The following is a 13,708-nucleotide window of genomic DNA, read 5'->3' as shown; positions in this document are numbered from 1 at the left end:
TTTTTCACTTCACTTCAACATTGTGAGATAGGGCATTTGTGCAAAAATAGTGTAAAAATGAGATCCCAACTGGGAAAATTCACGTAAATACCCTCCCAAGTTGGAATGTTAACATAGCGAGATTAGACATGACCTTGGTGAATGTCTTCGCTCTCGAGTGCCCTTCTAGTTTCAACATTTTGTATATACCCTTTTTCCAACACCGAATTCTGAGTCCCACGTGTAACTTTCTGCTAACTTTACCATGTCCATCACGTCAGCTCATGCATCGGCATGCATTTACCATAAATATCAGTATATGGGTGCACTACAGTTTTGAGTGATATCTGGCGTGACCAACGTGCATGGTGGCATGGCACTCCTGATCTCTGATAAACATTATAAGTAAGTAGAGGAATTAACCTTTTTATTTCTCATGATAATGGGTTGCTTAAATCACAATCTTGAAGAAAAAGAAAAACTGCAAGCTTTTTCTTTCTTGGCTTCCATAGAAATGGGCGAAACGGCATCTCATTGTCTTTGTACGGTGCCTGTCCTATGTGCAATGTCAATAAAGTGAAATCAAATACTTTTGGTACTTTAAGTATATATTTATGCTGAAACGTTTGTACTTTTACTTTAGTAAGATCACAAATACATAGAGTATTTCTACCTGTTGTATTGCTACTTTCAAGTAAAAGATTCTTTTCCACGTATAACAATATTGTGCAGCAATAACAAAGAGTGTGTGATGATAAGTCATTTTGAATAAACTATTTTGTTGATGGGAGAGGTACATCCTGATTATTTTGTGCAAAGATGGAGCAATTTTAACATTCTTTTCAAAGACATACTTCTGTCTTTACTTCTTCTGTTTCACACTGGGCGCTGAACCTCCTATTATTGTTTTCTATGGCTTAAAATGTTTTATTCTTTCTGCCTCTTCTTCTCTTGTTCCATCAATATATCATTCATGAATATCATGCCAGCGCATGATGCAGTAACCTTCCACTGTTTGACATAAAGACGAATAGATGAAACCCTATGAGACACCTGTTGAGAGTTATATGTATCTCCTGTGAGGTTGAACAAGGACCACTGTGTATCCATATAGTGCCTCTTACTTTATCATCTGTCACATGTTGATTCAGTCTGGTTTAAATCCAGGTACAGTTTTTTTTAAATTTTATTTCTCTTCTACCTCACAGTCCAGATGTTTTAACAGATAAATGAATGGATAGAAAAATGGAAAAAGGAGCAATTAGTTTCTCTACAAAGTGCCGTTTTTGAGCTGCTACATCATTTACTGTAAAGTGCTGCGATTGTATTCTGTTCAGTAAGTGTGAAGTGATGTGATGTGTGTGGATTGGGTGATTATTTTCCACAGTCCACTGCACTGGCATCCCGTTTGCTTTCACCTACTGAGCGAGGTTGTGCTAAATATGTCCAAATCCCTCCTGTCCTCTGTCTTCCAGAGCCTGTCTTAGTTTGATCCTGTGGTTTATTTATCTTGTAATCACCCAGAGGAACAAAGATGGAGCCGAGACCAAAGAAGGCTTTAGTACAATCATATTACCAAGCCAGGAAAACAAACTCACTTCAATCAGAGGTCCTTCTTTTCTCTCTGTCAGTCGTTGAACTTCTTTCTAATAACTTATTTTCCCATCGGCGAGTGACAGGCCTTAGCATGGGGCGATGTGTCACTGTGAGCGAAAGAAAACATTAAAAATACATTAAACTTGCCACCACTACTTCTTCCAGACTTTTTTCCTGGGTGAGACTGTAGCCGCTGCTGTACTGACGTCACCTCGCCATGTTTGTTTTATTTCTGGAGACCAAAGCTCAGTGTTAGCTCTGACAATAACACAAACTATAAAGTGCAGGTAAGGAATGAAGCGCTGTGTACAAACACATCTAAACAATTTATGTGTTGGCTTTTGAACGCCTCCTGTGTTTGCTCCACTGTGTGCACACTGACCCATTCTTGTGTGCAGCTACAGTACAAGCCTGCCCTCTCACAGCCCGCCAATGTTCCACCATAAAACATTATTTCAGAAATGTGTCTTAACCTTAAAACTGAATATGATGCTGGATTTTTACTTGAAATGAAGCAGAGGTGAGCACTTTTCAGCGTGTCAGGGCCTGAAAATGACTTTTGCATGATGTGCATCTGCTTTGTGATTTTAGTCATAAATGTGTTACGTAAAGTATCGCTGTTTTAACTATTGTCAAGGATGCACTGTCTTCCCTGTTTGACGGGTCTGTGTTTTGCATTTGGATGCTTAATGGAGTAGTGGAATCATGGAGAATGCAGTATGCACTGTAATATATGATGGTTGAGTGGATAATAACACACCTCATTGAGTCTCAACTTATGTTTGTTTTTTCATTTCATACATACTTTTCCTCTTATTCACTGAGCAGGAATGTTTTCTGCTTTCGCCTGAGTAATGCTGCTCCTTTTAAATGAATAATTGATTTACTTTCATGCTTAGCTTAGCTTAGCTTAGCATTAAGACCACAATTGGCGAAACTGCTAGCCTGACCCACCTACCAACACCTCTAAAGTTCAGGTATTAACACATTGTTTTTTGTTTCTTTAATCTGTACAAAACCCAAAAAGCCTAAGGGGCTTCTAATCTCCTTGCTAAGCTAAGTTCACTGTCTCAAAGCAATACTGTAACCAGTCCAGTTGCCTAAAAAACATCTTGACATTTCTGGAAAGTTTTATTTTTTACCGGTGATGAAGCATATGAAAGTAAAAGCCTTGTAAGTCTGCTGTCAGGTTAGTGGAAGAGGAAGCACCAACCAACCAGTGTGGTATCTCATAGATGCAGACAAAAGAGTGGTATCATCTTGTCAACTAACTTTTTGCAAGAGAGCATTTATTCCTTTAAATGTCTGTTGAGTCACTATCTTTCGAAATAAGGCCACTAAGCCCTGGCATTTACCGTATAACTAATCGGGTCTCTGGGCAGTGTTACCAGGATGACAAGTGGTGCACATCCTGCTTTTTGTTTCAATTGTCTTGATCTTCACTTCTTATGCATGACAAGCAGCATACTGAGAACAGAACTGAGATCGTTGAGATTTTAACTTTAAACTATTCCTTTTTCGACTGAAAGAGAGCATGTGTACAGAGGTTATCGTGAATTTCATTTATATTGCAGGACTGTTCAAACTATTGGGAGTGAAATATTGGTTAAAAGAGCAGAAAGTGTGTAAAGAGTGATAATGCAGACATCTGTGTGTTTTTGTATCGGCGAATCAGAGCCAGATTCTTACTTAATGCCTGTGGATTTGTCTAGCATCCTATCTGCTGTCAGTTCTAAGCTGCGCGCCTGATCCTTCCATGTAATGTGGTTATTTATCTTTCAGATGGAGGATCCATCCGGTTCGAGCGCGCTCACATACATGTGTGCTTGCACAGGCAGAGGAAGCGCGCAAATACGCGAAGAAAGGCACACGAAATGAGAACCACATTGAGGTTTTTGGTCGCCCCTCTTCTGCTCTCTGAGACAAATTTAGAGTGGATGAATTATATTTGTCTCTTCTCTCTGTCCTTCTAGTCTCCCTAAATCCTTCTGCTTCATCATCCACAACACTGCTGTCCCCCTGAGCTTTCCAAAAAGAAAGATTTGCTGATTGCCACATGGCAGTTGGCAATATCACCGGCCTGTCTGTCAAACGCCATCAAATCGTAGTTGTGGGTCTCATTTTTATAGAGGAATAACTGGTCATGGTCTGTGGTGTAGAGAGTTGTCAGTTGTTTTGACTTTTCAGAAATCTGCAAAAAGATGCACATATGTTGTTCACCTGCTCCGTGTGGGAGTATGTGAAGTTTTAAGATTGTGTTGCTGTTAAGAAACAACCACACGACTGTTACAGTAATCAGCAATGAAGTCATCCTCAGTGTGGATCCAGGCACCGCTGCGATTTTAAAATTTATGACTTAATCTCATTATCAGCAACATGACAGTGATCTGCTATTATCTACACATGCAAGAAGAAAAGTGTGTGTGTGCACATAATGGGTGTGTAAGTGAAACTGAATGAGTCCGTGACCCCTGTGTGAATATTTGGAAGAATATTTCCATACATCATATTTTCCGCTTTGCTTCAGAATGCAGTGCAGAGCTCGTTTATCTGGCATGAAAACCAGACTTGCTGCACTACCACACATCCTGACAGGCACATAATAAATTTCCAAAAACAGAGCAGGTTTAGAAGCCGTCCTTCAATAAATGTATCAGTATAGAGGGTATAATATAGAAACGTGGAGATGTAGTGATGACAGAGGATCGTTATTTAAATGGTGTGGCATGAAGTGGAGTATGAGAAGTATGAATATGTGTCTGCAACAGTTTTATCCTCGAACTGTGCCGACCTGGTATGGAAGTCTGTAATTTAATAAGCCACTCCATTCATGGCATCAGCAGATTGGAAAAAGTGAGTGGAAAAAAAAAATCTAAATTATTGTCTTTTTCCATACTCAAAATCACAACCAGTCCTGGTGAGGAGACTTGCACACACTCGACTGAGCTGTGAAAGACCTTCTGCTCTTGGCCGCAGCAGCAAACATTTTCCAATCTCCTGCACCTACTGGAAGGAAGAAATCCAGGAGGATGCAAAAAAAACAAAAAACGTCATGATCTTAAAGTTTTAGCATGTCAGGTTCAGATATTGGTGAGTGTTTTTCCACCTGAGTAAAGGTGATCCTTCTTAAAGGAGCCTAGTGGCTATAATGGATGATTGTTTCCCTCAGTATAATCAACTGATCAGGAAGTGACATACAGTGCACATAAATGGATGTGTGTGTCGATATATTTTATACCCATTGCTGACACAGTTTTCCTGCTGCGTGGCGCATGTTGGCAGGTGGTGCTGATGATGTGATGAAAAGCAATAAAATAGAAGGAAAGGAATGACATATCTGTGATGACAAAAGCAGAGCGCGGACAGTGTGCCTGACCCATTCTCCTACGCATCCGTAACAAACCCAGAGGGGAGAAAGAAGAGCTGGAAAAGAGTTGTGGTTGCAAGAGGGAAATAAAAGGTACCAGATTGAGAAAAGGAGGATAAAAACACTGATTAAAGACAAAGTGAGAGAGAAAAACATTCAATTAATTCTGATTTCTTGCAGGAAGGACAGAAAATGTCGACAGCAAATGTAGAGTGGAAATATTTTAGGGCTTAAATGTTATAAAAAATGTTAATATGCATGTATTCCTTCAATGTAGAACAATGAAGTAGAGCAATCTGCTGATGAGTAAAACTAGGAGGACGTTCAGAGAGTGCAGACCTCCTCCAAGGCCATACCGTATCTCACAATGTTAACAAAACTCAAAAACTATTTGTGTACATGTCCTGTGATTCAGATCAGCTCCAAAGTTGGAAGGGTTTTCCTTTTGCCCGTGCTTCACCCTTCCACCAAGTTTCAAAAATTCCAGGCCAGTAGTTTTTCCCATAATCCTGCTGACAAACAAAAAACCCAAACTTTCTGTTTCTGTTTCTTTCTTACTGTTTTCAACTTCCTTAGCAGAAGTAATGACGGGAAATCTAAAGACCTGAAACACTCACCTGCAATTATAAAAAGGACCCTGAAAGCCTCAAGAAATAGTTGTGCATCTAAAAAATAAAAAAGGAGGGATAAAATTTAGTGGATAAACATGTGTCTTCATGGCAAAATCTGGTCCTAGAAACACCTATTGTGGCTTGAACTCCCCAAAATGTTTTGAGTAAATTCCCAAGTTTTAATACTGTCTGCAGAGGGATTTTAGCGCTGCAATAGTATTCACTCAAGATATGCTAAAATTTAATGTAGCCCCTTTAGGCCCCTGGCTCAATTTGGCGTTGCGACTGATCATATCGTAAGATGCCCTCCACCTACATGAGCAGATTAAGCATCACTCTTTAAGCATGCAGAGGAAGTTTAGTCCAGTAGTTACTAATGTAGGGTTCATGAGATGATTAACTGGAGAGGAAAGAAGAAAGTTCTGCTCCAAAAGTCTGTATAACAGTTTTTCTTTCTCTCTTTTTTTTGAGATTTGGATAATTTTACCACTTTGGAAATCAAACAGTTACTTAAATGAAACCATCTGAGAAGTTTAAAGGAGGGATCTCTCTTTGGTGGAGACATCTGGAGGGGTCACAAACCCCCAAAAGTTTGAACCACTGGTTTAATGTTTAACAGTGCATTGTATTTTATTTTAGGCCTATTATAGGTGTAAATAGAAAAATATCCCCCTCTGAAATGTGACTGAGTAGAAGTAAAAGTTGCATAACATTGAGATACTCAAACAAAATACAAATTTACTTTATTACAGTACTTGAGTGAATGTTACTTTCCACCACGTGGAAGAGGAGATGAAGATAAAAGAAAGCAGAAAATTGTCCCCGATTGTGAAAACAAACACACAATATTGTGTCATCAATGTGGTCGTATTTATCTGCCGTGTCTCCCCTCATCATGGAGATGCTGTGACCTCATAGACTTTGCTTCGGTCAAACTGGTTACACCCCAAACTTGAAAAAAAAAAATCATTTTCACAGAATGCGCTTTATGATTCATCTGTGTTTAATGGGATCTGGCGTGATGAAGGCCGGGGTTCCACTGCAACAATCTGTTCAGGGACTTCCTCAGGAGACACACCTCCTCTGGCGCGCAACATCATTTCCTGTCTCGTGTGAAGACATGTGGGATATGATCAACTGCATCGGAGGGTGGAGATGTCGGGACTATTCACACACACACATGCACGTGCAAGCAGAAATGTGTGCGCCTTGCACAAACGCACACACTCCTCGTCCTTGAGGCCCAGTTCTGGCGAGTGAGAGTTTTTGGCTGACCAGGATTCAAACCGGCTCTAGGAAACAAACACACACACACGCACACACACACACACACACACACACACACACACACACACACAAACTGAACTCTGGCTATAAACAATAATATACCATGAGTTTGACTTCAAAGAAAGACCACGATGCAACGCTGTCACCATCTGTTTGTGATGCACCAGAGAGTCATGTCTGAGTGTGCGACACATGGCTGCAAACGCCATGTTTTTGTCAGCTGGTCTGCGGCACACGTGATGTTAATGTGTTTTTTTGTCTTTGGCAGAGAATATATTTATAGATAGGATGATGAGAGACATTGTTTCCATGGAATATAATGGCAGCCACACTCCGTACACTCATAACTTTTTGGAAACACACAGCTTACATGACTGTTTCAATTACTCTTCAAATTCTCTTGACAGGAGCGTGTGTTCGTGTTTATATGTTGTTGTGGGGACCTGCATCTGAAAGCCCACTCATACTGTGGGGACTATCTTCTGTTCTGGGTTCCAAAACGTTGGCCCTCCCAACTTTAACAGCTTATTTTAGGGTTACTGCATTGGTTTAAGGTTTATGTGCATGATCAGACTTGAATTAAGGTTTGGCCCGTGGACTAGCTAATGAGAGACATACAATTTGTGGGCTGCATATGTGTGTGTTTTATATTTAAAAGACAGAAAGAGGTGAAAGAGTACATTTAAGTAAGCACATATAACAAATAATAAACTCCTTATACATAAACGGCTGTGGCTCAGTTTGTAGAGCTTTTGTCCAGCTACATGTCGAAGTATCCTTGAGCAAGATACTGAACCCCAAATTGCTCCCGATGCTGCGTTCATCGGTGTGTGAATGAATTCCCAATGGTGGCAGTGTGCCCTGGTAGCCTCAGCCACCATTATGAATGTGTGTGTGAATGGGTGAATGAGCGTAGTGTGTAGTGTAAAGCGCTTTGGATAAAATCGCTTTATAAGTGCACCCCATTTACCATTTACCATAAACTCATTAATACAGTGCATGTGTGTAGAGCTGCTCTATGACCCCAGATTCCATTTGTATTTTTAGAGTATCCCAGGGTTTTTGTGTGCAAACGCTGAATCCTGGTTCCAGAAACCTGGATAAGACTTCATTACATCACTTGTCTTCATAGAAACAGACTGACAGATTGGTTTATGTGGTTCAGGCCCTACCATATACTATATATTGTCATTCTTTTTCTTATTATTATGATTTAACTATTGTTATTCATGTCAGCTGTCCTTCGTTCCTCTTTCTGGGGCTTTACACGTGTTTCTTATTAAAGTTTTGTCTGTGTGTATGTGAATTTATTAACAACAATGCCGGTTCCAAGGTAGGTTTGGTCATTGGTCATACTAGCTTGTCGGAAAGGGGACTGATGTTGGCATGGCCATTTTCAAAGGAATCCCTTGACCTCTGACCTCAAGATATCTAAATGAAAATGTGTTCAATCAAATCAATCAATCAAATCAAAATTAGTTTATTCATCCCCAAGGGGAAATTCAGTTAGTCTGGTAGAATCTCTTGAAGAATGAGACAGCCTGATGATGGGTCACGAGTCTCCTCTTTACATACATGCCCACTATATGTTTATCCCATGCAGGTTTTGGCAGCAACCATGTAGACTTTTGTCATACCCAACTGCATAAATTGGTTATGACAATTGCATAAATTGGGTATGACTGAAGAGCTGATTCAGTGAACCCAAATGTGCTCATATTTACAGTGTCAGCATTCAAATTTCAACTGAGGGTGCAAAATATTAAACTGATGGTTTTGACTTTTTAAACCCTGGTAGAACTGAGACTGGGAGGTCTTCTGCCCTTCATATAATGAGACAGAAAGTGAAAGTGTGGAGGTTTGGTTGGTGGTTATTGATGCTCACATTTTAGCAATTGTAAGACTCTGAAACAAGTGTTTTTAGTTTCCGTACTGTATTGTAGTTGCCATGCACAGATATTGTAGGCAGGCAATTTATGAAATCAAGAGGTTTTGCAGAATTTTTGAAGACTTATTTTCTTGTGTGGTAATAAAGTGGGTGCACAGAAGATTAGAAATGTGCATGATATCAGGATAATGTGTTCATAGCCAGATGTAAATGTCATAACCGGAATATCAAAACCAGGATCTTAGGGTACTCAGTGTAAGACAAGAAAGAGACGGAGACCGAGTTAGAAGAAAGAGAATGACTGAGAACAATGAAAAGTGTCAGAAGGCCTCTGTCAATGGAAACTAGGATTGGTGGGGACACACCAGACTCAACAGTGAGAGAGAAAGAAAGAAAAAAAAAACAGAGACTCAGGGGAGGGGGGGAGCTTGGCGAAAAACCTTCACTCCTTTTCCAGAGAAAAAGAGTGTGAGATGGAGAATGAAAGAAAAGGAGAGCTGGGGGAGGGTAATGGGAGTGGGTGTGTCTGTCTCTGTCTGTTCCCTCCCTCCATTATAGAGAGGTATAGATGGTGCAGGGGCAGCCAGAAGTCCAGTCCAGTGAGCTGCACTAGTCCTGAGAGCCACCAGCTCAGAGAAGTAGTCCAGCCACTCCAGAAAACACCAAGCCCGACTCCTGCAGCTGCAGCACATTAACTCAACCTGTTCGCAAAAATTCATTCAATCAGCGCTGAGTGACAGAAGCTTATTTCTGTGTCTCACGCTGAATTGAGCTCATCTAGATCACGGGCAGCTTGTTTCACTTGAGATCACAGCAGAGAAGATGATGGAGATGCAGCAACACTCACACCGCTTTCTGACCCTTCTCCTCCTGGTCTTCATCGCTGGGATAGTTCTCTCTGGCCCCTCAACTCCCCGCAGAAGCAGAGGTAGGTGATGCTTGCATCAGTGTTATTGTCTCCCCCTGAGAAGTCCAAGAAACACTATCGAATGCATGAAAAGTGAAGTATTTGCTTCTCCTCTCTTGTGGGTGTCCTCCCACAGTCTTAAACCCATGCAAGTTAAAGTGAACACAAGTGTAATTATCTGTCTATGTTAGTCCTGTGATGCACTGATGGCTTTTCCATGGTTTTTCTCTGCCTTCTGCCAAATGCATGCTGGGATACGCTTGAAAGGACAGTATGTCACAGTTAGTAAGATGGATTTTTCTTTCAAGGACAAATGACAAGAGAATGAGTTTCATAGCCATATTGAGGCAACTAGTGGCTGCAGAGTTTGTTCAGTGATGGATTCAGTTTGACACATGTTGTCTGCAACATCTTAAAGGAGGTTGGGGGTTTCTGGTGTGCAGAAATCACTAAATACATACAGAGAAGAAGATGAACAAAAGTGGTATTCAGATAAGCCTGAACTTTCTGCCTGTTGAAGGGGATTTTCCTAGTGCTTGCTCATGGGTGGATTTTGTATGGTCTTGACTTGCTCTATATGAAAAGAGAGTTTGACACAACTTTGTTATGATAAGGTACTATAAATAACATTTATCCTAATTTAATTAAAAAGGTAAGGGCAGCAAATTTCAAGTGCATTTCTTCAGACATCTTTCCTCCTTTTCTTTTATATTGATATCAGCTGTGCAAACCATGATTACTAGTTGCATATGATTACCACATTTGGCTTTCAATAGAGAGGAGGAGGGAGTTAATTACAGATTTTATTTCAGATCTAGTTCCAAGGTTTTATATAAAGAACTATGTACCATATTTGTTGTTTTGCCAAAAATGAACCGTATTTCTGTGTTTTCATTGAATTTCAATCTTATAGTTTGGAATTATATTTCGAAATACATATATTTTATATCTTGAAATGAAAGCAGCTCATATCAGATTTTGACTGCTGTTAAGCCCTTAAACCTAAAAGGAAAAATCAGCTCTCCTGTCTCAAGCCACCTGTCAGGGTTGCAAAGCACCTCGATTAGGAAGTTTTTATGATCCCTGTGGTTTGTCCACATTTCCCCTAAATGAACCGAGCAGACACAATGAAACAGGTCACAGGTTTTAATGAAAGTGTTTTCAGGTTGGGGGTCAGGGGTCAGACTTGTAGACAACCTGGTGGGATGAATTTCCTGGAATTATGCCCACCAAGCAGACAGCCTGATGAACTTGCAAGTTGGGTAATTATTTTCATTCATTGTACTTGAAAAATAAATTTTCATTGTTACACATTACAGCACATATTAATGGATTTTATCAAACCACCTGCAGAGAGAAAATGAAACACAGACAGTTCATTTCTGGACATTGCAAGCCACATAAAACATTAACATACTAGAACCATTATCAGAACTCCCAGACCCCTGAGCCTCCTGTTTGCACTGTTTTCCTCTCCAACATGCCATAAAGTATAGTAGAAGTAGATTATTTCACGTTGAGCCTCCCTCTGATTAGGATTCTCACGATATTCTTGGAAACTGCAAATATTCCACAAACGTTTTCCATATTGTCTCATTATCTCACTGCACACACGTGCATTCAAGCTGAACTTTGGCTTTCCATCTCTGACTCTGTGCTTCCCAGCAATGCTCTGTTTTGCGAGTTAAACTTGTGTGTCTCTTTGAAGACTTTTGATGGCAGTAAAAGTGATTTGAGGTGAGCAGACTGGAGTCTATATGAAGCACGGTGCAGAAAAGGCTGCTTCCAGTGTGTAACTTGCTGGCTGGACTTGGCTAGCAGACAAATCTCAGTGTGCAGCTTTGGGAAACAGATGAAAGGAAAGAATGTGTGTTTTGCTTGGGGAGGAGAGTTAAACGTCTGTATCTCTGTTCTTCTTGGATCCCAGCCTTGCTTTAAGAGTCAAACATGTTATGCAATGCTTGCTTTCTTATGTCATAGATACTATAGTAAAAGACACACATGTCAGAGTTTAAAGCTCTCCGCACTGTTAGATGATCTGTACTCGCAACTGCTTTTAAGTCCCATTTATATGTGCTCATGCTCTTTCTAATACAAAACATTATTTACCACTACAACACTTCATGATGACATATGGTCTGGAAACTGCTGCTGAGCCAGACAAAACATGGCCACATGTCATGTGCAGATTCATGACGGGGAAAAAGAGGAGATTAGAGGACAAGACAGATGAATTTAAACCACTTGAGGAAGTTGAACGAGGATCAGGTTGATGGAAAGATGGTCGCTGACACATATAGGTCGGTAAAGACTGAGTGAAGGAGGAGAAGGATGGGATGGAGCTGCCCCACATGGGAGGAGAAGACAGCTGTTGCTCCATTGTATCTGACAGGGGGATATAAAGTGTGAGAGCCGAGAGACCAGCGCGGAGGCCGCCAAGATGGAGGGGAAATTGCCAGAGAATGATTCCCGGCATGGATCTCAACCTCTGGGCTACGGGGTGACTCCTCTTGTGGACCGATGAGATGGGATTACTCCAGAGAAGGATGGGATCAAAGAGGCTCCTGCTGGATGACCGTAGACATTCAGTCTCAGGTTGTGGATATTCCCATAGTGCTAATATAGGTCGGTTCAGCTGTGGTCACCAAGTCAATTATTTCAAACCCTCTGTTCTTCATGCTGGCATGAAGCTCAGAGACATTTTCACACTTCATTGCCTTAAATGAAGGTGGCTGTTTCACGAAGGGGCTATAAAGCATCCGGCTCTGTCACCACTGTGCAGGAAGCCAAGTCTCCCCTCCCACCTCTTCTCTTCCAGAAAAGAAACCTGAGATTCTGAAATACAGTTCGCAAGAGCTGCATAAAATCACCAAGAAAGGCTATCACATGGACACATGGAAGGTTTAAAGATATATATTTCACCAAATATAAAAGGTGCAATGTGTAAAATATGGCTAGAGGGGTTGGATTAAATACACCAATTTACTTACTGACTTCTATCAAAATCATAATACAAGTTAAATGTATTTACACAAGAAAACAATGTACTGTACTTAAACAAGTTAAAAATAGTAATCTGATACCTCCCCTCCTGCAGTTATTGTGAAACTGCTGCAGCCAAGTTTGAGAAGCACCCAGTATGATAGGTGAAAGGATCCAATGAAACATCCGATTAACCCTCAATTTTAAAACGAGAGTGAAGACAATGATATAATATGAAACTACATGACAGAAGGCCTCCACTGGTACTGTGCCATCCTGGTGTCACGTTATCTTGTTGATAATAGGGTTAATTAACACTCCAGAGGTAGCTACAATGTACATTTTGGCAAGGGAAACTGGCATTAACATGAATATTCTGCATATATGTGGGGTGACAAAATAGTCATGAAATTGCAAAATTGGGTGTGTTGCAATAAGAGCTAAGGGTGGATGAGGTGCCCAAATAAGGAAATTTTACTGGTGACCTGACCATTGCAATAGTCTCATAAATGCAAATGTATATATATATATATTTATACATGTTCGAGGATATTGCAAGGTTTATTGCATGTCTAACATTTTTGACCAGCCTCATGGCTAGAATTAGTAAATCTCGCAACCCTTGCTCGAGGTGAAATGCTGCCCCCTACGTTTCTGCATCGTGCCAGCAATGACACATTGCCTCTTTAAAAGTTTATACCCTTCTTTAGTCAGGGGTATTAACAGTCTGTAGAGCAGCTCAAGACAAACAAACATGACTCTGTTATTCTGTGTCAATTCCATCCACCAAAACCTCCACAATTATTTCAACAAAGAGTGGAAAAGCTCTTTTCCATTGCATATTTTGAAAACAAAACAAGCCTTGTAGTCTTGTTCCAAGGTTTTTTTTCCCTCCTTTTTTTGCAGCTTTGCTTCAGATATTTATAGTTCATTAGTTCACACATCAGCATGAGTGGAAAAGTCTTGAGATGACCTCAGTGTATTTATCTGTGTTTACTTTAATGCAGTCCTCCTCCTCATCTGAAGAGGAAAGAGACAGCGGAGCAAGAGAGAGCTGCCAATGGTGGAAATCTGTGGTTTGATAATGTCAG

The 13,708-nt window shown here is 40.5% G+C and overlaps 1 protein-coding gene across 1 annotated transcript in view; it reads left to right on the top strand.

Moving 5' to 3' along the window:
* Nucleotides 1-9,371: 9,371 nt before the first annotated feature.
* LOC131979601 (target of Nesh-SH3) overlaps nucleotides 9,372-13,708 on the top strand; it is a 31,833-nt gene continuing 27,496 nt past the window's right edge. Inside the window, exon 1 of the mRNA XM_059343643.1 lies at nucleotides 9,372-9,656. Within this exon, the coding sequence (XP_059199626.1) occupies nucleotides 9,551-9,656 (106 nt within the window). The 5' untranslated portion in view covers nucleotides 9,372-9,550. The remainder of the gene's footprint in view (nucleotides 9,657-13,708) is intronic.

This window comes from Centropristis striata, chromosome 10, assembly GCF_030273125.1.
Source record: "Centropristis striata isolate RG_2023a ecotype Rhode Island chromosome 10, C.striata_1.0, whole genome shotgun sequence".
Taxonomy (NCBI): Eukaryota; Metazoa; Chordata; class Actinopteri; order Perciformes; family Serranidae; genus Centropristis; species Centropristis striata.
This window is presented reverse-complemented; position numbering and strand designations above follow the sequence as displayed.